Source organism: Corythoichthys intestinalis, chromosome 16 (genome assembly GCF_030265065.1).
Source record: "Corythoichthys intestinalis isolate RoL2023-P3 chromosome 16, ASM3026506v1, whole genome shotgun sequence".
NCBI lineage: Eukaryota > Metazoa > Chordata > Actinopteri > Syngnathiformes > Syngnathidae > Corythoichthys > Corythoichthys intestinalis.
In genome coordinates this window covers 13395451-13421665 of record NC_080410.1, presented here as the reverse complement: position 1 = coordinate 13421665, position 26215 = coordinate 13395451, and the positions used below count along the sequence as shown (strand labels likewise).

The 26215-nt window shown below is 38.4% G+C and overlaps 1 protein-coding gene across 1 annotated transcript; it reads right to left on the bottom strand.

Annotated features, from left to right (window-relative positions):
- Window positions 1–2243: 2243 nt before the first annotated feature.
- On the bottom strand, window positions 2244–26045 carry atp6v0ca (ATPase H+ transporting V0 subunit ca). Its single transcript, XM_057861209.1, has 3 exons — window positions 25793–26045; window positions 16153–16336; window positions 2244–3351 (listed from the first exon to the last, which is right to left on the bottom strand). The coding sequence occupies exons 1-3, from the start codon at window positions 25866–25868 to the stop codon at window positions 3147–3149; spliced, it is 465 nt and encodes a 154-aa protein (XP_057717192.1). The 5' UTR covers window positions 25869–26045; the 3' UTR covers window positions 2244–3146.
- Between the last annotated feature and the right edge of the window lie 170 nt (window positions 26046–26215).

Genomic DNA, 26215 nt, shown 5'->3' with positions numbered 1-26215 from the left:
TTATGAACATATTCAAGCCTCTAATTATCTGATATCAAATATTCCTACTTGGATGTGTTTTTATATATTACATACAACATTGTTAGTTTTGTTCATAGCACACTATTGCTTTTATTGTCCATAGAGGGCATCCAAAATAAATAAATAAATAAAAACTATATACGTATGGATAGGTCTGATGCTAATGAACATTTTGAGATGTCGCAAGTAAAAAAATATTTAGAAATGACTTAGTTATCACACCCTCAAGAGGGCGCCAGACTTCATCCCCAATACTGCGAGAGGGGTAAAAATTTTGAAATTGCCATTGTAAAAAAATTTTGAGTTCCCCAAAAAATTTGATGTTATAATTTATGAACATATTCAAGCCTCTAATGACCTGATATCAAATATTCCTACTTGGATTTGTTTTTATATATTACATACAACATTGTTAGTTTTGTTCATAGCACACTATTGCTTTTATTGTCCATAGAGGGCATCCAAAATAAATAAATAAATAAAAACTATATACGTATGGATAGGTCTGATGCTAGTGAACATTTTGAGACGTCGCAAGTAAAAAAATATTCAGAAATGACTTTGTTATCACACCCTCAAGAGGGCGCCAGACTTCATCCCCAATACTGCGAGAGGTATAAAAAAAATATACTGCACAAGGGTTAATCTGTTTGAGCGGGGCATGTGCGTTAAATGCGTCAAAAATTTTAACTTGATTAATTAAAAAAATTAATTACCGTCCGTTAACCCGATAATTTTGACAGCCGTAATATATATATACAGTGGGGAGAACAAGTATTTGATACACTGCCAATGGATATACACTGCCAATGGAAAAACCCATATATATATATTGCGGGGGGGGTCATTTATTAATTTTTTGAATTATCTCTGTTTCTGTATTGTGGTAATTATTTGGGGAAAATAATGAATTGCCCAAAATTTACACAAAGTGATCAAAACTGGAGATGAACCAGGAATGTACCATAATAATTTGAAAGTGACCCACAATCCACGGAAAGTGCCCTGGAAATGCTCCAGAATCAACAAGAAGTGACAAATGTCTGGGAAACGCCCCAACATTTACAGGAAATGATCCAAAATGTACAGGAAGTTTAATTTATCTGAAAGGGGACAATGTAGTTTCATAAAATGCATGATTTCACATGGTAAATGGACAATACAGTCCCTGACAAAAGTCTTGTCGCTTATCCATTTTGTAGAAACAATTGCTAATAACCTGACTTTTAATTATTCAATTGGTTTTAGAAATGGCTCATATGAAAGCGAAGACCCTCCCAAATGATGTTGAATGTACAAAAATATATGTTTCACTGAAAAAAGAATTTAATTTAATTTAATGAAGACATAAAGGTCAAATTTTGGCAAGACTAAAGTTTTGTCGCTTACAGAAAGTAGTGTGAAAATTGAACAAAAAATGCACTTCAAATACAAAAATATGTTACATAACGTAAGCAAATTATGTAGTGGTGCTGTGAGATCCAAATTTAATATTTTGTATGACTTCCATGGGCTTGAAGGACTGCATCCATGCGGTTCGGCAAGGAGTCATACAATTTATTGATGAAGTCATCAGGAACATCAAAGAAAGCAGTCTTGCATGCCTCCCAGAGTTCATCAACATTCTTGGTCTTCCATGCTTCCTCTTTCATCCTACCCCAGACATGCTCAATGATGTTCATGTCTGGTGACTGGGCTGGCCAGTCACCAGTCCTGGCCGCCCACATGATTTAAAAAATAAATAGCGATGTTTTGTAATCAAATATCGTATCCTGATAGATTTCATTGTCAAAACCTTTGACATCCCTACATAACGAAAAAAAGTTTTTGGACATACAATAAAGTAACATAGCATACAATACATAAAAACAATTTGAATGAGGAAAAGTAGCAATTGACCCAGAGTATATACAATATTGTAAGTCTGGCAATCGGGTATACTGTAATATTAAATTATCGACGGTGTTAACAGTACTTTATCTTGTATTTGTTCCCAGTGATTCTGCATATCACAATATGGGCATAATAAATCGCTCAACTGTTGTCCTCGTCTGCACTTCCTGCCACGCTCTCCAACAAGGGGTACTTTGTTTAGTTTTATCTGGAAGAAAGAAAAAAAAAAATCTAAAAATAATTTTATTATATCGTATTCTTTTTCAACATATTAAAATATAGTCCAGTTTGATTTGCGGCATTTATGAAGAAAGAGCTTGACCATAATGTTCTGGAGGTGGATGAGTTTTATTCGGAAATCTGACTAGCACATTTGAACAATGACCTTAAAACAAACAAAATCAAGACAGCAGCACTACAGGTTAACAATATGATAGTGTTTGAGGATGCCATAGTAAACATAAATTCACTTGCACACGATTCACTCAGATCAAGCACACTTTCAATTTCATACTAACGTGGACATCCTCCATTGATAAATCACACTACATCCAGAGGAATTTCAAGCACTTAGAACAATTACCAACGGCGCAATTACTCTAACTATACACATATAATTTATATATTTTAATGTATACAGTATAGGTATTCAATAAACAGTACTCCATTTAGACAGTTTCATTAAGTCTTCATAGCGTTCCATAAATAGCAAACAAAAAACAAAAAACAAAAAAATAAAGTTGACAGCTCTTCACTGCTGTGATTCAAAACTGGTCCCCAAAAATAATATTCAAATAAAAGAAAATACTGATGTGCACAATTCCGCTGTTGTGTCGGATAAGAGTGACAAAAGCAGAAATTGAATTAGGGCAGGGAGGTGAACGTTGATACTCAGCACAGCACAGACTGATTACTACATTTACTAGGGGTGATCACTGTACAGGATAAGATCAGACAACACATCAGGCAGACTGTCCACACATCATCCCACAACAACCAAAACATCTTCATGCCTGCTCTGTACACTGCACCTGACACAACCGGATGGCTTGGGGAAAAACACAATTTGGACAGATCGTAACTAGTGATGACAAAACTGCCAGGTCCAAGGGCAACACGCCTCAGCTTGCCATCCCATCCTGTCAGGCCCTCTTGGTGTCATGGAAGTTGGTGAAACTCTTTGTTCTCGCTGCTTGGATGTGGAATGGATGAAATGGTGCTGATGCAGATGCTTATTTTGTAGATAGGATAAGAGCCACGATCAGGCCGTAAAGCCCCAGCACCTCGGCGAAGATCAGGATCAAGATCATGCCCACGAAGAGGCGGGGCTGCTGGGCCGTGCCTCTCACGCCGGCGTCCCCTACGATGCCGATTGCAAAGCCGGCCGCCAGACCGCTCAGGCCCACGCTCAGACCGGCGCCTAGATGAAGGAAGCTCCTGTCAAAGGAAAGGGACACGTTAAGTCACAAAAGTCTCCAAACCAAAATGGGCATCCTCCACTCTCAGAGTGCACACTGCACACCAAGCAAAACGGTCGACTAGGATTCTAAGGTCACGCTGCGTTCAACAACTAGTTTTAATGAACGGCTGACTGTCTGCAACTAGATTCGTGCGATTTCAAATTTTTATTTATTTTGAGTTTAATATATAAAATGCAACTATATTTATGATTTCCTGTGTAGTGAAAAGCATGTCGAAATGACTGTCATAAGCCTTGCAAACATCCACTTTTTCCTCTTTACTTGTTGCCAGCATCATTTCTTTGTAAATATTGTTGTCATGATCCTTTTTAACTCAATATGATACTTGAAAAAAAAAACTCCATACCATTTTTGATACTACATAAAATAAATAATTTTTTCCATTGGTGGTCATTTTTTTTCCCAAAACAAAACAAAAAAAAAATCCTCGAATTGTCCTAAAATTAACAGAAACTGACCCAAAACCAACAGAAAGTGACTAAAATTCCCCAAAATCAACAAGAAGTAACAAGGGAGGTCGGAAATCAGGACGATGGGGCCATTTTTCAGAGGATCGGAATCGGGTTAAAAGGATCGGGTTTTTAAATTTTATTTTTTAAAAGCTAAAAAATACCAACATAATCCAGAAATACACTGCCATTACCAAAAGAAATAAAACATATACAGGTAGTGCCCAGATAACAACGTACCAGACTTGCATGATTTCGACTTTACGACGCCGGAGTCTCGTCCGCCATAATCTATCCAGCCGTATTTTTGTTTTGTTTTTTAGTTGCGTAACAGTGCAGTGTGTGTGTTTGAGCTCTGTATTTTTCTCAGTGGTCAAGTTTCCCTGCAAATATTTGTTTCACATAAGGAGAAGTTGTTGTCTTACTATTGTTAATTGAAAATTTACATGATGCACAACTTGTTTTTCTGAATACATTGTTTGTGTTTTCCTGTGTTCATTGTACAATTATTGGGACTATATTGTTGATACTTATAGATATGATATAGTTGTTACTAGTTCAATTAAAACAGTAAAATCAGATTAATTTCAGTAAGCGCACACACAATCAGGTCGCTTTCTGTTTTCTACTAAAGAACTAGAGTTTGATGCAGCAAGCGACGTGTGGTATAAGCAGCTAGATCTCATCCAAGTTTTTGAAATCAAGCTCTAAATAGGCTTCATCAGTCACATCGACTTACCAGTTTTTTCACTCTTGTTGTACATTGTGTCTGTGGTTTAAAAGTTGGTTTAAAAGTAAAAATCAGTGAAACGAACTCTTGTCTCACCACTTGTGAACAACCCAGCATACTCACCTACATTTTTCACCATCCATTAGCACTGATGGTAAGTACAGTATCTTATTTTATCCTTTGCTTTATTAATACGATGTAAAACACATGTTTTTGGGTAATTAAAGGGTTAATTCCGACTTGCGTGGAAATTCGGGTAACGTCGCCAGCGTAGGAACGGAACTCGTTCGTAACCCATGGACTACCTGTACACGTTTTATCCTCTGCAACGCTCCCGGAAAAAGCGGAAGAGGTAATACTGGAAACAGTACAGTACTGTAATATGTTTGGAACTTTTGTTCAAATAAATAAAAAAATAAGAAGACGTTTTTCAGTATCTGATCGTGACTCTATATCGGCAGATTTTCAAAATCTAGTGACTCGGACTCGGGTGCAAAAATATGTGATCGGGACATCCCTCGAAGTAACCAATGACGAGAAAGTGACCCGGAAATGCCCTAAAATCAAGAGGAAAATAGCCAAAATGGATCAGAAGTGACTTAAAAATTAACTAATTTCCTGCCCATTCAATTCATTTAAACTTGGAGAACTGGCTGTGAATGTTCATCTGTCAGTGCCATTGACGACCCTACACCAGTCAAAATGAATTGGACGCCTAATGCTATCAATGGCAGCCAATGACTTAACAAGGAAAATGAACAAATATCCTCCATTACCATGCCAATTAAGAGCAGTGCAAAATCAAATTTACCCAGTGACAACAAATTTCTGGTGACCTGTGGTTGTGCAAAAACAAATAACTGAGTATTATTACTAGGCCTGCAGCTATCAATTATTTTAGCAGTCAATTAATCGATGAACTAGTTAGTTCGAATAATCGAGTAATCGCATAAGGAACAAAAAAATTGAAATACCTGACCTGCGCCTCAAACGGTATAAAAAAAATAAACGAGGATATATGTACGTACAACAAAAGAACAATTGGCTGGCTAACAGCAAAAGTCCGCTATTTTTAATGCTATAAAATGCCAAAGTTTTTTTTTACAATGCTCTTAACAAATAGTTCAAACACAAGCGCTATATAAGTGTAACACCATTTACCATTTACATTCCCACAAAAAATGGCTAAATATACCTTTAAACTAAATTACGAATGCATTAAAAAAACATTAGCGCAAACAAAAACTTAGCTTATGCTGGTCTTAACAGGGGGTAGCTGGATTCAGCCATGTGAGATGAGGCAGACTAGAGGGCAGTGTATCCACCCAAATCAATAAAACTAAATGCAAAAACTTTCAAAACAAACCATTACAACGCCACTTTAAACGAATACTCGAGGCAGCAAAATTTATTTCGAATATTTTTTTTCTTATCGAATACTCGAGTTAATCGATTAATCGTTGCAGCACTAATTATTACTTTTGCAATCAAATATCGTATCCGGATACAACATTCCAGTAGCGATACTTTTGACACCCAACTTTGTACAAAGTTACCGTAATTTCCGGACTACAAGCCGCTACTTTTTTCCCTCATTTTTGAATCCTGCGGCGTATGCAATGATGCGGCCAATTTTTCTAACGACCGTCAGGAGCGCTCGAACATAAAATGTAAGCGTGAGACACATGGAATATATGTGTCGAGGAGGACGCTAGTTTGCACTCTTACTCGTATTTTAAGTTTGTGCTTTGTGCACGAATAAAAGTAGCTGACCCTCATCTTTGTGCATTAGTAAAATTAGCAGACCCGCATCATGGAAAATGCTAGAAGAAACGGATATGACGTGCCGAGTTGAATTGAAGGTTGACGTGCCGAGTTGAATTGAAGGTTTGGATGAGAGATCGTTTACCAAAACTGCCTGCACGCGAAGAGCAACTTTTGCACGAGTTTGACAGCATGGAGCAGTGTAAAAAAAAAAAAAAAAAATCCACCATCACCAATAAGCCTGTCGCAATATGCAATAATTCCATTTATCGCGCGATAAATAAAAATAAAGGCGGTAATTTTTCCGCTGCGATTTATCGCCTCGCGTGCACGTGCGTGCGCGTGTGCGGCAGACGTGCTGTTAAAAGTTCGGATTCCTCGTTACCAACTGCGCAAAATGCATCTTCGTTCCAGGTCTGGGAAAAACTAGCGCCGGAGCCAATCGTTCCCATTATATCCTATTGTTCAACGTATACCGGCCGCGTCAGTGCTCCGGAGTAACTGTGGACCATCTACGGCGCGCCGGTGTTGTTGACGCGTGGGCGCTCCCGTCAGGAGTGACATTTCACGCGGGGCGGCTATTTTTTGGCACAACGCCGGATATTTACAACAAAGCCGCCAAAACATTGTTACAGACTAGGCTGCTATGAATAACCTCGCTTTGACAACGAACAGCTGAATGAGATGAAGAGCGCTGTGTCATATGCTCGTGTTGTGTAGTAATGAGCAGACGTGACTTCAGCGGCGCTTGCTAACTTTTTTAATGCGCGCACACACTAGATATTAGAGCTGGGAATCTTTGGGCACTTAACGATTCGATTACGATTCAGGCGCTCCGATTCGATTATAAAACGATTATTGACGCACCCCGCTTTTTTTTTTTTAAATAAATGTTTTGTACATTAGTTCCAAAATTGTTCAAAAATACTCTCAGGCTAAACCAAACTACTATTTCAGTATCAAGTTAACATATAGCAGTAAACAAATATACAAAAATAACAGTAAATAAAAAACTCCAGTCCCCATTCTGTATCAGCAGCTTTAAACTACATTTAATTAATTTAATGTTGTGAATCAACCTTTAAAGTTGTTAAAATTGCTCCCGTTATTCCATAATTTCCCTTTTGTCTACTTTCGACATGTGAAACCTTTAAAACTATTTTAAAGATAGATTCAAGTCAATATTTTACCGATTTAGGAGTATTTTAGATAAAAAGTTAATTAGGTTCGCTTGGAAGGTTCGCTACAACAGCATTGCAGGGAAGTGTACTGCTTTAAGATGGCAGCCGTTTACTAACGCCTGCATCTAGCTTTTTGTAGGTGTGCTGCTAACGCTACCGAATCTATCTAGTCCTATACAAATGATATCTACCGGAACATTATGTGGATGTACTTTGTAGCAGCTTTTCGGCAGCAGTCAGGTATGTTGTTGTGTTTTTTTTAAATCTCGTGGCATGAGTTGAGCTAGAGCCGTGAGTTGAGCATTGGCATTACCCGAGGGGCCGAGTAATGAGAAGCATGATGTTCAGCTACTCTCGCTCCGTTCTTCATTGACTGCGCGGCGCGCTGAGTGTGTTGTACTTCCGCTTTACTTGGCATATTTCAATAATCGGAATTTGGATGTTTGTGAATCGTTCTCGAATCTTCCACGGCCGAATCACGAATAATCTAAGAATCGGAAATTTTGCACACCTCTACTAGATATCATGAAATGGCAAACTAGATGTACTACGTGAGCCCAGAGTGAATTTTTTTTTTTTTTTTTTTTTAACAAGGTTGTCTCAAAGGGCTTTGCAGAGGCAATATGATACACAGTCAGAAAATGCAAATTAATATGGGACACGTAGTCCATATACTACATCGATGAATTCTAAACGGTCATGACTGAATGGAAGTTAAGAAGGCCAAATCAATCCATACCAGTGACTATAGATAATGTTGCAAATATTGTTAATTCAGTACGTGACACAGATGGATTCGGACCACAAATAGGATGTCTTGCTCATGTAGTAAACCTAGCTGCTAAGAGAGCTGTAGCAATCAACAGTGTGCCCTGCCTCACTTTACAAACAGTTAAGATTGTTCTCAGCACTTTAATACAAAAAGTTTTCAGATCAGTAAGAAGTAAGCACATAAATATTATGCACTGAAATGCATGTTTATATGATGGCAATTTAATTTTTGATCGTTAGCAAAAAAAAAAACAACAAAAAAAACGAAACAAAAAATCTAATTGTTTTTTTTTTTTTTTACAGAGCATTAAATGTATTGAATCGGATCGAAAATCGTGTCCCCCGTATCAAAAATCGTACCGAACCATGACTTAACTGTATTGTTGCATCCCTATGGAACACCATTGCAGAAGCTATGACGGGAAAAGTTTTCATTTGCCTAAATGCTTAAGTTATTAAGTGCAAATTTTTTTTTTTTTTTTTTTTTTTTTAATTTTTTTTTTACACATTTTATTTATTTTGTGTTTCTGTGCGGTATCAATATTGTTGTTTTTTACTTAAAAGGCATGGTCTATTGTTTTTAGTTGTGATTTCTTAAAAAGTATTTTTGAATTTAAGAGTAAATATTTATCGCGTTTAAATGGGTGTACTTGTTCTATTAATATATACTGTATTCTCACTGTGTTACTGTAAATTGGTTAAAAAAAATTGGGGGACGCGATAATATCGCTTAGCGCAATAATTTATGAGAATAATGATCGCACACTAAAATTTGTTATCGCGACAGACCTAATCACCAACGGGTTTCGAAAAGCCAGTCTGCTGCGTGACGAAGAGGACGACGCACGCTCAGGACTGAGCTTGACGAGTCAGCTAAGTGCTGTTTTTCTGGCGCTCTTTGGAAAGAAAAGTTAAACTATTGTAAAGTTGACAAAGAGTCACCCGCTTAGTTAGGTTGCAATTCTTTATTTTGGAAACTCATGGAACAACACACGAATGCTGTCTGCAGCACCCGACGTGCACACACCCCTACAACAACAGGAAAGCACGTCTCTCGCTCTTCCGCACCTCCCTTACTCCTGTAAGTCACGCGCAATATTTATAACCCGATTCGTCAAACTATGTTATTAAAACTCAGAAAGCTCTGTGTATTTTTTCATAAATATCTCATGTTACTATGTGGGCACACGCGGCTTATAAACAGGAGAGGCTTATGTATGTACAAAATGTTTTTTCCTTTAAAAATGTACTGGGTAAGGCTTGTAATCAGGGGCGCTCAATAGTCCGGAAATTACGGTATGTTAAATACAGCTGCAGTGTCCATTGCATTCTACTTCTTCCTTGACAATCATGCTGTATTGTTTGTGGTTCAATAATCAGCAGGAGTACTGCTAGTTGGTCACCGAATAATATTAATTAACGGTTATTCAGTTTGGTGGCATTCAGCTGCGTTGTCTGGTGTGCGGCGGGCCTGAGAGTTAGATAAAGTGAACGTTTGGAAGAGCAGACTGACAGCAGTGCGGCAGAGAAAAGGCTGTGCTGAGTGGAACAAGCTAGCAAGCGAGGCGTACTGTCGAACCATTAGGTGCGTCTGTACAATTGGATGAGATCCAAAACAGCAGCTGCTTTTAAAGGAAAAAAAAAAAGAGAAAAGATTTCTGCCACGATCTGAGGAGAGCTTAAACAGGTAAAATATATACTGTATATATAAATAAACACATACATTTATGAAAAGTGACCTTTGTCCAAGCAGGTCTTCACTGAAAAAGCTAAACAAACTATGAGGAAAACCTCTCAGCATTATCTAACGGGTGATTTTTGACAGCTTTTGTACTGGATCTCATAAGATTTTGCTGGTGTATTTAATGTTGGGGCCAGTGAGAGTACATCTTGCAGTGAGGTGTCTTTTAGAAATCTTCATCAAAAGACATCTAAATAAATGTTTGTACTCTTTGACAAAATTGATGAAAGAAATAGTTTTGACAAACTATAGAAAAGTAAAGGAGATGTATTAACCCTTTCATGCACAAGTTATGATTTTATTTTTTGGACATCCTTACAGGGCACTCGTTTACCTCAATGACTGCCAATGACGGCGCTAGACGTCCAATCCCCTTTGACTGGGAAACTCCCAAAATGGATTAGATGTCTAGCGCCGTCAATGGCACTGAAACATGCGTATTGGCAGCCAGTCTTTTCGGTGACAACAAACAAATTAGATGTCCATTGCCATCAATGTCATGCAATGAGTTAAATACTACAGGAAAAAAATCAACTTTATTGAGTAATAGTAGCAGTAGCGTCATTGATTTAGTAATTCTTAAAATGTATTAATTTCTAAATGCATTCAAATTATAAAATCATTTTTTAAAAATAATGTTTGAGTTACCAAAAATAGTCACTTGCCCGATAAAAGTTTAAAGGTCTTAAGTGCCAACATTTGAATACTGTAGTGACCATTCCCTGAAAGGGTTAATACTAGCATCTCCATTTAATTTGGTAAACACAGCTAAAATAAAATCTACTGTGGCAGGAGATTCTAAGTGATTGTCTCTTCCACTTTTGACTGGAGTGAATTAGCTTCCTCAGCAATTGTATCCTCAATGACATTGCCAAGCTAACAGCAAGGACTCCAAACTGCATCAATCCATGGCTAGATTCCATTCAGCAGTGAGGGTCCAAGCAGTTAAGACTCACCATGTCACAGCAAAAGCCATTTTCTCCTGTCTTTCTCAAATGTCACTATCAAATAAAAACAGACAACCCCAAAACATCTTGAAATAATTCATGAGCTTTTTTTTTTTTTTTTGTCTTGAGTTTTAAGATTACGTTGGGTACTTGTCTTATAGTTTATTCAGCTCAAATGCACAGGTAACACCCATAGGTGGAGTTTGACTGTTGGGGCAGGGGGGGCACAACATGTTGATGACCCCGAAACGCAGTGTTAGCAATAAAATTAACTTACAAGAATATATATAATAATAAGTTGAAAATGAGTGTTTTTTTTGTTTCCCATTCCCCTTTTTGTTTTATTCTTGAGGGGAATTCCAAATCAGGTTGCTTAGGCTATATTTATCGCCAAGAATGCCATCCATTGAATATGTTATGCCCACCGGTGTCGTGCCACTAGAGGAGGGAATCTTTGGGCACCTAACGATTCGATTACGATTACGATTCAGAGGCTACAATTCCATTATAAATGGATTATTGATGACACCCCCCCCCCCCCCCCCCCCGCTATTAGCTGCTAATGTTTTGTACAAAAGCTGTTAAAAAAAAAAAAAAATTAAAATAATAAAAAAACAAAAAGCCTCGCAGGCTTAAATAAACGACTATTTCAGTATCAAGTTAACAGTTAAAAACAATAAATAATATACTCAAATCCCCATTCTGTATCAGCAGCTTTAAACTACATTCAATTAATTTCATGTTGTCAATCAACCGTTAAAGTTGTTAAAATTGCTCCTGTTATTCCATAATTTCTCTTTTGTCTACTTTCGACGTGTGAAAGTTTTTAAACTATTTTAAAGATAGATTCAAGTCAGTATTTTACCGATTTAGGAGTATTTTAGATAAAAAGTTAATTAGGTTCGCTTGGAAGGTTCGCTACAACAGCCTTGCAGGGAAGTCTACTGCTCTAAGATGGCGGCCGTTTACTAACGCCCGCATCTAGCTTTCTCAACATTTGCTGCTATCGCCTCCGAGTCTATTGTACATCTAGTCCTATATAAATATGATATCTACCTTAACATTATGTATTGTGGACGTACTTTGTAGCAGCTTTCGGCAGCAGTCAGGTATGTTTTTTTTTTTTTAAATCTCGCGGCATGAGTTGAGCTAGAGCCGTGAGTTGAGCATTGGCATTACCCGAGGGGCCGGGTAATTGCTTCCCGAAGACCGTGCGGCGCGCTGAGTGTTTTACTTCTGCTTTACTTGACATATTTCAATAATCGGAATTTGGATGTTTGTGAATCGTTCTCGAATCTTCCACGGCCGAATCGCGAATAATCTAAGAATCGGAAATTTCGCACACCTCTAGTATTTACCCCAGTCAATAATTGTATCCCCTGGGCAGAGCCACTGCGCTGCACTGATTTGCTTGATTTGGTGATGTAGTCATCTACGAGGTTTTAAAACATGGCACATCCATCAAAAGAAAAACCTTTCTTTCTGTCGTATAACGTTAACATACGTACAGATTTAAAAGGCAATGTTTCACTGTTTTACTCGTAGGATGACCTATTACTGTTATTACTGTAATTCAAGTCCTGTCTGGAGTTTCTCCAGTTCAATAAACGTCTATGTCCAAAATATATAACTGTGGTTCTTTTCTTCCTTAACCCTTGTGTGATCATAAAAAATATATAACGCATCATACAATTTTTACAAAAAATGTAGACGTATTTTAAGTGTGATAACTAAGTCATTTCTGAATATTTTTTTACTTTCAACCACTCAAAATGTTCAGTGGCATCAGAGCTATCTATTCACATATAGTTTTTATTTTTAATTTGTACTTTTTTGCCCTCTATTGACAATAAATGCAGCACTGCGCTACGACCAAAATTAACTATGTTGGATATATATATGTACAAAACAAAATTGAATTGGAAAATTTCATATCACACAATTAGAGCCTTGAAAAGGTCAGTGAGTTATAACAACAGATTTTTTTTTACCCATGCCCATATTTGGCAATGGCCGTTTTTGTGTATAATACCCCTAAACATACAATTGTTTACAATAATTGTAAATGTTTTGAGGTGCGATAACTAAGTCATTTCTGAATATTTTTTTACATTCAACCCCTCAAAATGATTCAGTGGCTTCAGAGCTATCCATACATATATAGTTTTTATTTTTTTATTTGTATTTTTTGCCCTCTATTGACAATTAAAGGAGTACTGTGCTACGACCAAAACTAACTATGTTGGATATATATGTATAAAACAAAACTGAATTGGAAAATTTCATATCACACTATTAGAGCCTTGAAAAGGTCAAAGAGTTATAATAACAGAATTTTTTTTATCCATGCCTATTTTTGGCAATGGCCGTTTTTGTGTATAATACCCCTAAACATACAATTGTTTACAATAATTGTAAATGTTTTGAGGTGCGATAACTAAGTCATTTCTGAATATTTTTTTACATTCAACCCCTCAAAATGATTCAGTGACTTCAGAGCTATCCATACATATAGTTTTTATTTTTTTATTTGTATTTTTTGCCCTCTATTGACAATTAAAGGAGTACTGTGCTACGACCAAAACTATGTTGGATATATATGTATAAAACAAAACTGAATTGGAAAATTTCATATCACACTATTAGAGCCTTGAAAAGGTTAACGAGTTATAACAACAGATTTTTTTTTATCCATGCCCATTTTTGGCAATGGCTGTTTTTGTGTATAATACCCCTAAACATACAGTTGTTTACAATAATTGTAAATGTTTTGAGGTGCGATAACTAAGTGATTTCTGAATATTTTTTTACATTCAACCACACAAAATGATTCTGTGGCCTCAGAGCTATCCATACATATATAGTTTTTATTTTTTTATTTGTATGTTTTGCCCTCTATGGACAATAAAAGCAGTACTGTGCTATAACCAAAACAAACTATGCTGCATACATACATACATATATATATATATAAAACATGAATTGGAACATTTCATATCACACAATTAGAGCCTTGAAAAGGTCAATGAGTTATAATAATATATATATTTTTTTATGCATGCCTATTTTTTGCGATGGCCATTTTTGTGTATAATACCCCATACATACATACATACATACATATATATATATATAAAACATGAATTGGAACATTTCATATCACACAATTAGAGCCTTGACAAGGTCAATGAGTTATAATAATATATATATTTTTTTATGCATGCCTATTTTTTGCGATGGCCATTTTTGTGTAAACACGCAATTTTTACAATAATTGTAAATGTTTTGAGGTGTGATAACGAAGTCATTTATGAATATTTTTTTTTTACTTTCAACCACTCAAAATGTTCACTGGAGTCAGAGCTATCCATACACTATAACCTTGAAAAGGAAAGTCACAACAGCTATGAAGAATTTATAACAGAATTTATATAAAGCAATCAGTCAGTGAGTCCCAGCACCACAAGCAATCCCACGTTGTGTTGACGCGTGTCCCCTGGAGGATTGCCGGTGTAGACCTCCAGCTTTGATGCGTAGGAGGTTCGAGCGTCACAAAGGGCCCAAATCTTCATGCCATACTTTGCGGGCTTTGACGGCATATATTGTTTGAAGCAGCAGCGTCCTCTAAAGGCAATTAGGTGTTCGTCCACGGACGCGTTACGTCCCACGTTATACATTTCATGCAGCCGGAAAATCCAGCTGATCCACAAATCTTAAATTGGCGACAGTTTGCTTGCATAGTACCGCTGTGGTCTAAGCAGCTTATCATCGAACCGGAGCATTCGGTTGATCTCCATGAACCCCCGATGAGCCATTGCGTCGGGGAACGTCGAACGCCCGGTCTTGACGCACCACAAGCTGCTCGTCGCTTCATGCCTGGAGCGGTACATTCCAGATAGGATAAGCAGCCCGATATACGCCCGCAGCTCTTGGGGCGTGAGGGGAGACCAGTTCTTGAGCGATCGGAGCCCTTGGATGTTGGTCAATGCGACTATTTTCGCGACGATCTCCTGGTTTACAAATAACGCAAACGCCGTCTCCCGACTGCTCATCTAGCATCATACTGCATACAACGTGGGGATTCGCGCAGGGACGTAATGTCCAGCCACTTCGTTGGTTGGATGCCATATCGCTTTTTTGTTTTCCGAGTTCCATAAGTATGATCGGCGCTGTCCGATGGATCCGACCCGACTATTATGACTCCCGTCATCCTGACGCTCCCTAGGATGACGCCGCGTAATAAGAGGAGGACCTCCTCTTTCTATCAATCGGAGCTTGACCAATCGCGGGCTAATAAATTCAAACACGAGGCGGACCAATCATAGTTGAGATTCAAAAACGCAACTCAAAACGTAACTTTCGAAATCTGAGCCAATCTCTATGCAGAACATCCGTTTGAACTAAAGACGCTCACACGCATGCGTATTGCGTAGACGTATAAAATTCAAACAAACACTTTATTTTTTGAAAAAGAACTCGGCCAGTCATTTCTGGAGGTCCCCACCAAGCCCTACTAAAGTCCCGACCGGAATTGTTGAACACAGATGCAAAATTTTGGAGCTGGCTGCAAAAAGGCAAAATCATTTGCGAGCCTCTGGCGTTACCTAACGGTGAAGGGGTGTAAATGCTCTCAACCCAAAAATTTGGCATGCATACGTCTGAACAAGCGTAAATAAAGCAATTGATGTGGTAATCGCGGGAAATGCATTTTTGCACATTAGGTTTACAATGCATTCAAAAATTGGAATTATAATGGGTGTCTATGCTACAAAAAATGTAAAAATGCTATGTTTCAGTATCAAAAGTAAAATCTCATTGCTGCAATGCCTTAGAAAGCTCAGCAGGTGGCATTTTGAAATTCAGGACATTTTAGACACCCCCTGGAAATGGCAGCTCTCTGGTGTTTTTTTTTTATATGCTTTTTCTTTGATTTAAAGGTGAGAAATTCGAAAATTTACAAAAAATGTAGACAGTGTAGCATGAGGGTTAATTAATTGTTTAAGTCGATGTAACTCATAACTAATGTGTGTGTGTGTGCGCTCCTGTGGCCAGGGGACACAATTTTTGACGGGGGTAACTACATTGGCAAGACACCTGTGGAGGCTCTGCCCCCCCAGAAAATCCGCTTATGGTAACACCCCCGTGTACAAATTCGAGTTTGTGACGAATCTTACTTGTAGAGCGTGACCCTTTCAGAGATGTTGTTCGCTATCAGCACTGCCACCACCAGCCCGTAGATGGCGATGATACCCGCCATGACCACTGGAATGATGGACTTCATAATGAGCTCTGGCCTCATCACAGACATAGCAGCGATGCCCGTGCCGCTTTTTGCTGTTCCATACGCTGCGCCTAGAGCTGAAGAAGAAACATGTTGGTACATGTTAATACGATCCTTTTAGTAATGTCAGGATGAAACTTCGGTTGTGCATCTCAGATTTTTAACATGGTGATCCAGTTTCAAAGACACTAGACCAGGGGTCCCAAAACTTTGGCCCGCGGACCGGATACGGTCTGCCTCCACATTTGGTCCAGCCCCCTGAACAATACCAGAGAGCATTTTGATTTTTTTTTTCTTTTCTCAATAGTGTTACTTATTTCCTGGCTTTTTTCTGTGAAGAACCCATAGAGGTTTATTTGGTTAATTAATAGGGGGGGCGCAGACCGATGCCAGGGGTGGCGCGAGTGACCTCGGGGAACATGCTTTTTTTTTTTTTTTTGCCGTACTAGAATAAATTGTACTTGCACATCCACTCCGTGTGTGGCAGTGGCGCTCTCATTTTCAAAGTGCATGCAGTATTTTTGAAATAAGCAGGAGCACACGGAAGAGACTCATGCAGAGCTGGACGCACGCAGCGACCCACCGTCTTCTCCGTTTCTCACGTGTCCGGCCGAGAAGTGCCGTTTTCGGCTTGGGATCGTCACGACCACCGCCCTCACCTACGGTTCTCCCTCGGCCGCCGAGAATGCGCTTTTTTCGGGCCGTTTGCCTTTTGGCTTTTACTTTTAATATAGTGGGAAATGAGCAAAGACCACTGTTTACTGAGTCTAAAAATGATTATAGCGGAGAGTCTGAAGCCAAATCAGTTAAGACGCCACTTAAAGACATTAGACCTCAATCTCATTGATAAGCCGCGTGATTGTTTTTCAGCGAAAACGTGCCGAATATTGCCAATTGTCACAATCGTCCCGCTTTGTCAGTGTTATATCAGTAAACCAGTGAGCACTGTGGTGAATCAGCGAAAATAAAAACTTCCCTTCTGTCCAAAGACACTTTTTCCCCCTTCTATTCAGTTTTGTTTTTTTTCGGTCAATTTTTTTGGCATGTTGTCCTGAAGAGCAAATGTTTCTAATCAATTTGAATTTGTTATTATTTACTGATTTTATTACATTTTATTTTTCAGTATCAAATGGTCAAAAATGTACCTTGAGTGTATTTTTACAGTTTGGATGTGACTTTTTTTTTCTTTTTTTTTCTTTACTTCAGGCAAATTGATGCGCATTAAGTCTTTTCTGTTACAAGCAAAACAATGTTAATAAAGTTATACTTTATTATAAGTTGATCTATGTTACTTTTTTTCTTTAATCGAAAAAAAGGACACAATGTTAGGCTGAGGCGTACTTATAATAGTAATATTATAGACAAATGATACTATTTACAGTGGCGGCAGAGAGTTGGGGGGGGCGCAAAACATTTACGTCTTCCTTGGGGGGGGGCGTAACAGAAAATAATTGAGAAGCACTGATCTAGCCAAAGAAGCAGACTTCACACGGCATCTGTTAATCATCGTTTAACTTGCTAAACAGTTTCTGCAAGGAAGCCGCGCTGGAATGAATGTGTGTGTGTGAGTGTGGGGACGTTGGAGACATAAATGCCGTAAGTGATCATGAGGAGTTTTAAATTTCTACATGTCACTCCAATGGTCACAGCTAAAGTGGATAAACAGAAGCATTTAATAAAGCCAAGCATTTATCTGCTACATTACTTTATTCTTGTTCAAAAATGATTTGGACAGTTATGTTTAAAACTTATCATAATTATGACACTTGAAGTGCTTGAAAACCATTTATTTATATCCATTTTTTAAATCACTTTGGGGGGAAAAGTGAGAAAAAAAACATGTCTTTATGTATCGTTTTCCAATGCTAAATCTGAATAAATACATTGAGCACAAATAACACACACACACAAAAAAAAAAAAAAAAAATTAATATCGCAATATATTGCAAACCCCCCCAAAAAATCGCAACAATAGTTTTTTCCAATATCGTTCAGGCCTAATTTTTACATTTAGGCACTCCTGCAATTGTCACACTTTTTCTGTTAAAAACTGACTCCGGCCCCTCATCAGAGAAGGGAAAGGTTATGTGGCCCTCAAAGGAAAAGGTTTGGGGACCCCTGCACTAGACGAACACTAGAGAATATCCTGCAATCATTTTCACAATGCAACACATTGTAATAAGTGGGTGGCATGGTAGTGCCCACACAGTGATTAGGCATTAACTAAAAAATCTTTTTTTTTCTTCTTCTTTTTTTAAACGACATGTAGGGCACTGTGGAACTGTAACTTTAAAACATGTCCAAGGAGCAGTTTAGATAGTGACACTTCGACACCAAGACACAATGATTGAGTTGAGGAGTGACATTGCCTTTACACGGTGACGGCAAAAACTGAAAGACGCAAACTTTTCATTCTGGGCTCCTAAGCGGAAGGATTCGATTGCGGGGATTGCTCCGCAACCATGTGAATGGAACGCTCTTGCTTCGATGACATCAGCGCTCACACATGTCCCTTTGGGCATGCGCAGTCGCTGCTACTAAACATTCAAAACAGCAAACATGGTGGAACGTCGGCTCTAATTTAATGTTTCTATAATATTTTTAATCTAAATATATTTAATGTTTGTGTTTCTGTGCCTTTTGAAGCAAAAGAAAAAAACACGTGGACGCCATTGTTTCGAGCAGTGTTGTTAATAAAGACGTTAGAGTATAACGGCGTTATTTTTTTCAGTTGTGAGTAATCTAATTTTCCCATCTTTGCAATAGCATCACCGAGGATGTGAACGGGCTGGGGCGCATTACTACAATTTGGCTGAATGAAGTGCAAGTTGTCTGATTTCATTACACATCCGCCTACCTGCCTGGGTGGTGACGGCATTGCGAACGCGATAATTGGCTAGGTGGCTCAGAGCGTTAGCATAGCATTGGCATTCTCATTAGCATTAGCATTTACCGTGGCGAGCGTCATCTTAAACTCTCGGGAACCAAATTTTCGTTTTTTTAATGACCAAAAATAGTCACTTGCCCTAAACCTATGAATGACATATCCATTAACTTTGTGTGATGTTTTTTCAATTAAAACTAGAACTGAAACAAATACTTGACCAACTCGAGTTAATGATCAGAGTAATTTTATTCACTTCGAGGAATCATTTAATTTTGCCAGCTCTAAGCATCACGTTTTACCCGGACTACTTTAAAACGGGACAATGCGCTGACGTCACTTGCATAGAGGAAGAAGCAAAAAAACGTATTAGTCTTTTTTTTTTCCAGTCACATTTGAGATGCAATTGTTGGCTGTTTTCAACAATGTACATCGAAAATTAAGACTGGCTGAAAATGGTTCCGTATTAGATGAAATGTTTTGTGATCTCATGTGTATTTATAATTGCTCTTTACCTAAAAAAATAAATGTTTTATCCGATTACTGGATTACTGGATAGAATTTTTAGTCAAATACTCGATTACTATAATATTTGATAGCTCCAGCCCTAATCAAAACAACTAGAGCCAAGACAGGAGAGGCAGGAGATTCATAGCCTCACCTGCATATTGAAAAAAAATATATATATATATATGGGTGTGACGATACACACAAGTCATGGTTCAGTACATTCAGTAGAGCTAATCCAAATAAAGTAATGATGCTTCTGACCGTCAGAGGTACGAATGTTAAACATTGTATTGTTCTGTTAGGCGACCATTTACTGCCGTTACTCCCTGGCATGTGGATAAAAACTAATGGTGATAGAAACTCCTAGTCTGTTACTCCCAAATTGTGGAATTCACCCTTTTTGCCCAAAAGAACTGTCTCTTTAGTATACAGTTAAAAACCTCTTTTTTTTTTAACTTCAAATTAAGTTGCTAAACTAGCCATTCCAGTAGGACAAGCACGGTTAATGATTTGTTTAGATTTTTGTTTGGATGATAGTTTTTCCCTGAATACAGTGTAAAAGTTTTGAATTCTGCTTGTATGATTGAATTTTAACTAATGTGAGGCAATTTTTAACCCTCTCTGTAAAAAGTGCAATATAAATAAAATGTTGTTACTTAACTTTGAGGGGCACATCAAAGTACATGTCTTATATACTGTAGTAGAGGTCACCTGATATGGGATTTTCAAAAGCCGATGCCAATACAGAATATCTATAAAAGATTTCAGCCAATTGCCGATATACTTTTTTTTTTTTGCTTTTTAAAGCACATAGACTATGAAAGGCAATTTTACAAAAAATTGCTTCAACAGCTTCAAATTTACAATGATGACCTGAGACTTAAAGGACTAATTTGGTCTAGTGCTACCAAACCAACGAACGCAGCCCTTCTTATGATTATACACACTCAGTAGGAAAAGTACATTATTTTTAGTGATGCACGATAATACATTTTTCAACCGATACCGATAACCGATCATTTCTTCCTCATTCCAACCGATAACCGATAATGTCAAGCCGATAATTCTATTAAAAGATTTATGTAAAATTTGAAAGTATACACAAAAGAAAATATTACTGTGCAAAAATATAATTTATTGCTCTTTTTTTCAATTTAAAATATGAACAAGTCGTCAATTCAAACATCTAAATAATGACAGATTGTCTAACATTGTGTAATGGTAAACTTTTGGCAACAATTACTTACAGAGTAAATACCTAAGTTGCACAAAAATGCCTTTAAAAGTAAGCCATTCCTAACATATATAACATTAATACACTGCAAAACACACCTTCTTAAAACTAGTCAGTTTTAAGTGTAAATCTATTGGCAATAAGTGAAATTATCTGCCATCGCTTCAATTGTATTTCTCTCAGATTTCTTGGAAGAAAAATAGCTAGCTGAAAATAATCTTAACAGCCTTGTTTTAAGCAATACATTATTATACTTAATCCTAAAAAAACAAAAACTTAGAAGAAGGAAAGATTTTGAATAATATTTGTGGCTACAGAATGTTGATTTAAGAATTTGATTATCCACTGTGACTGTAATTGATCAGAGAAATAAGTTAAATAATTTGAAAGGTGATTGCTAATGTTATATGCTTTGTTGCACACTGTGAAAATGATTAACTCAAAAGAGCGAGATGTCATGTACCCATTCTGCAGCGCTTTGTTTACATTTGCGGCTTTCGCGACATTTGCTTTACAGCAGCTAAACTGATACACGGCAGGACTATTTGGACGGAGTTGGAGCTCGCATCCGCGTGCGTGCTGCTTTGTGCCTGAGTTTTGTTAAGCCGAAAATAAAGGCAGCGTTACAAAGTCATCTGACCGCTCGTCATTTTACATACTGAATGCATTATTGGCTGGCTGACTTCGTTTTCTCCATGTTAAATTATCATCGAACCACTGTGCCGTCATGATGAGTTTGCTTACTGGACATCACTTTTTCATGAAGAATGGTGGTCCTATAAACTGCATTAATTTTTTTATCCAGGGCTTTGGTTCTCGGAACATTTCGGGAAAAAAAACAAACCGTGTCTCGTCCCGGCGGCGGCAACTACGTTTGTACCGGATAATCCGCCCGCCCCGACTGGTTCGCCGCGGCGTATTCGGGTCCTGGCTCTGCTCGCACACCGTGGGGAAACGCTCAAGAAACCGGGGTGTTCGCCGGAGGTCCCAAAGCCGGGAAATCGGGCTCGGCTCGGCCCGGCCTGCCCCGCCTACGGCGAGGCGGCCTGCCGGACCGGCCAGAGCGGCGGGCTCCGTCGGAAGACGGCTACTTGCCGACTATCGGTCTACAGTCGTGCCGGTGTTTAGCCTTAGATGCAAATTTACCACCCGCCTTGGGCTGCATCCCCAAACAGCCCGACTCTGTATTGTCACAAGCCCCGTAGTTTAGCTTGTGTTTACAATAGCCTTAGCATTCCCGCTAACAGCAGCCTCGTATTCGTTCCAAAAATCTTAGTGACGCAGTTTTAAACGGCTGCTGGGTTAGTGGTTTTGAATGAGGACGCTTTCTTTCTGCCTGGAACTTCTACGGTACATGTTTCGCAGATGGCGAGAGCGTCGTTTTTTTAGTAACAGCCGCCATAATATTCAACTACTTCTTGTCGTGTAACTCCGCCTCCTCAACCCTTCCTCCCTCAGGGGCTTCAGAGAGGGGTGGGGGTTGAGGAGGCGGCGTGCTGAATTCTTCGGTTGCGCACATTTGGAGGCTAAATCAAGTACATAATTATCGGATTGCATTATCGGTTGAATTTTTTATTATCTGGATTATCTGTGTGACGTCATAATTGCCGTTATCGGCCGATAATTATCGGTGACCGATAGTATTGTGTATCTTTAATTATTTTCAAATAATTAAACCCACCAGGACATCATGACAAGATGTAAACAAGTGAGAGTTTAAGAGGATGCTTGCCATGCTCAAGATAATGGTAGTAAGGCGAATGCTATGCTGACGCTACGAGTTACATTTAGAGTGTAAGGATGACTCAGTAAACACCTTTAAAGGCTAAAGCAACATTGCATATTCTCTCATGCAAGATAAAAAAAAATCTTACAATATCTACAGAACAGGCAAGCCTGAAGCTTCCTATAGCAGCCTGCCTTCAAGCTGCTGCAGGGTCCTTCCAGAGTCCTACCGTCGGTCAGCGGCAGCCACAATTGCCCACACAGATGCCGGATCAAAATCCTTTTTTATTGGCTTATTTTCTTTGTTAAACGGCCGATGTTGGAAAAAAGCCAAGTTCAGTGACTAATTTCATCACACCCATTGATTGCCACCCTTAGTTGTTTCTCAAGCGTCACGCTCCACGCCCCAAGTAAGCTTTTAATATTGCTATGAATATTCTCATTCATCCAGCTAATTTCATTCTCGGGGCATTCGATCAATCGCAACTGGACTTGTTCATGCAAGCAGGTTCATCAGGTCAGGAGAATATTTTCTAAAAGCACAACAAAGCAATTTCCTACAAAAATTGACACGCCTTAAGGGTGAAAAAAAAAAACAACAACAAAGGCCCCAGAGTCACATCTGGCCCACCACTTCATTTTACACTCCAAATCTAAGCAAAACACGCCTCTACTTAATTTTTCTTGTTTAAACCTGTACCAATCTCGCAAATTGTCTCTCATTCAATGATATTGACAGTGATAAAACTGTGCAATATGGAAAAAAACTATCACAATATGGGCCATTTTCATATTTAGTATCGATATGCCACGATATGTTTTAATTATCTGGTGAAATAATTTATACAAAAATTATGACAACTTCTTACCCACTCCAATTTTGTATTGACATTAAAGTGACCTTCCACAAATGTCAAAAGGATCAAGTAGTGCTGCTACTTAAAACGATCCAGTGTGAACAGAAGCAGCACAGTAGCACACATATTTTTGCTCAGATGTAACCATATCTTATTATCTACCAATACTTGTTACTAGAGCTGAAACGAATACTCGTGCAACTTGAGTAACTTGAGTTTAAAAACGGAACCGAGTAATTTTATTCGCCTCGAAGAATTGTTTAATTTTGCCACCTCTAAGCTTCGCGTTTTGCCCGGGTTACTTTTAATGCGGGACAACGCGCCGATGTCACGTAGGTAGATGAAGAAGCAAAAATACCTGACTGCAGCCGACAGCCGCCACAAACTGCGCCCGCATGATGCTCCGGTGGTTACGTCTGATGAGTCTTATGGACATCACATGTATATAGAAATAAATGCGAAATGACAGACTCTGCGGCGTTAGAAACAGCTGCCATCTTAAAGCAGTAGACTTATCAGCGCTAATAAATAAGATTAACATTACTATCCCTTGCTCATGTAACGTTAGCCCTCAGGAGGGCTAGGTTTCTATTAATTATGACTACTGACGACGCGTGGCTAACGTGTCTTACATACAGGCTTTATTTAATCTGTAAAAAAAAACCTGTAGAGTGATGAGGGTGTAAAATAAAAACATAATAAAGCTAACTGTCAAGTCTAGCTCAGTAGTCATTGCTGGATAAAACACCAAGTAGCACTGGTCCCTAATGTGCTCCAATAAAGCAGGTATCATACATTTGAACACTGCAAAAACTTAAAATCCTATCAGGACTTATACTTCCGACTAACTTTAACCTTAACTAGAACTTAAAAATACCTTGACACAAATGGAAATTCAATTGAAACACAAGGGAAAAACACCTAACTTTTAAGTGATGTACGTTATCAAGCGTAATGACATTTTTAGGTAAGAAATAAAATGTTTTTTTGTTTTTTCTTTATAAGATCTATAAGTTTTTTGAGTGAAAGCAGTGAATTAGTCTTTTTTCTAGTAACATCTGAGATGCAATTGTTGCCTGTTTTCGACAATGTACATCGAAAATAAAGACATTTATTGACTGAAAATGGTTTATTAGATGAAATGTCTGGTTTTCTTATGTATATTTATAATTGCTCTTTACCTAAAAAAAAAAAAAAAAAAAAAAAAAAGTATCTGAATACTCGATTAATCGATAGAATTTTCAGTCGAATACTCGATTACTAAAATATTCGATAGCTGCAGCCCTACTTGTTACCAGTGCTTTTGACTTTTAAGACTGTTGTATATTAAGTTAGCTTAATATCATTTATAATAAATTAGTTAATATTGGTACAAATTGTGTTGTCTGCTCTGAATGGAATATTGGTTGCTATTTTCATTTGTCTTGCATACATCACTCACGTATGTTAGGCAGAAAGTTTTATATCGTTTTGGCAGTATGTTGTAAGATTGTACAGCACTTGTGATAGAAATCAAATTCATTGCAACTAGGATGCTGGCTATGAATGATCATGTTTCAGCGGTACACATCGAATCCAATTTGATTGGGGGGACTGACAGTGATTGAATGATTGCAGTTGCTAACCCTCCCACTTCAAATGGATTGGACATCCATCACCGTCAATTGCAGCCAATGAGTTAATTCATAAACAAATTATTTCCCTCGAGTTCTTTCATGTCGTCATCCTCTAGCAAACCAGTGATCTTAGTGAAGATATGTTGCTGCATCAAGGCAGATACATGGATAGTTTCAGTTATAGCTTGACAAAAATTAAGTTTTTCAGTCCAAATGTAACGTCCTCCTCCTTTTCCGCCAGTTTGAAGTAGGCATCGGGCGTACCCATCGCCCCTTGTCCAATGCGTGTCAGGCAAGATTGGGCCTCACGAATGAATGAGTGGATGAACAGTTTTCTCCTTCACTGTCATACACTGACACCAGGCCTCAGACAGTGTCATCCAAAAACGCGCGTTTTCATTCTAAATTTATTGGATCTATTCGGATTTTCTTTTCCTAGAATGTCAAATTGTTCAGAACTATATGATCAATATCAGAGATTAATTCTGCATCAGTTTGTGGTCGTTGGCTTGTTCGACGAAGGCCGGTTGGTAGCAATCCGTCCCCCGCCTAATGACACGCATGCCCGACTCGTGTACGAACCGTGAGTAGTTTCTACTCGATTTGAACATGGAGCCGAGACTTTTTGTCAAAACTCGTGCTCCATAAATGGCTCAGACCAAGAGCGAACATCAAATGTCAAATGAAGAAGCAGCAGATGTAGTTACCGCTGAAGACCATGGCCGCGGAGGCTCCCATCACAGCGAAGAACGGCGAGTACTCGGGGCTCTCTTCGGATGACATTCTCGCAGTATTTACGGGCCCAAGACGCGACGGGAGAAGGTTATCGTACCGTTTACCTCGACCCCACCGTCAGCCTCGGACAGGTTTAATTTCGGAGTATTGCTACAGGCTACCGCAGGCTAGAGGACCGGTGCAGAAGGGGAAAATGGCGAAACGGAAAAAGTCACGTGACCGAGTGACTCGGCCGAAACCATTAGAATCGACTCGGGGGTGATTGACGCCACAATAATACGTATAATAATAAAAATGCACCATTTTAATGGTAATATTTGAGGCGCTGTATACAATTGTAAATAATAATTTGGTTTTGATGTAGTTTGGGTTCAAAAACTCAAATTACAGCGGTT

Excerpts from the sequence above, each read along its gene's own strand:
- atp6v0ca (XM_057861209.1), bottom strand. The coding sequence starts at position 25,868 with ATGTCATCCGAAGAGAGCCCCGAGTACTCGCCGTTCTTCGCTGTGATG. Across the intron at positions 16,337-25,792 it reads CGCGGCCATGGTCTTCAGCG|CTCTAGGCGCAGCGTATGGA; the intron begins GTAACTACATCT and ends TTTCTTCTTCAG. Across the intron at positions 3,352-16,152 it reads GAAAGGGTCACGCTCTACAA|GAGCTTCCTTCATCTAGGCG; the intron begins GTAAGATTCGTC and ends TTCCTTTGACAG.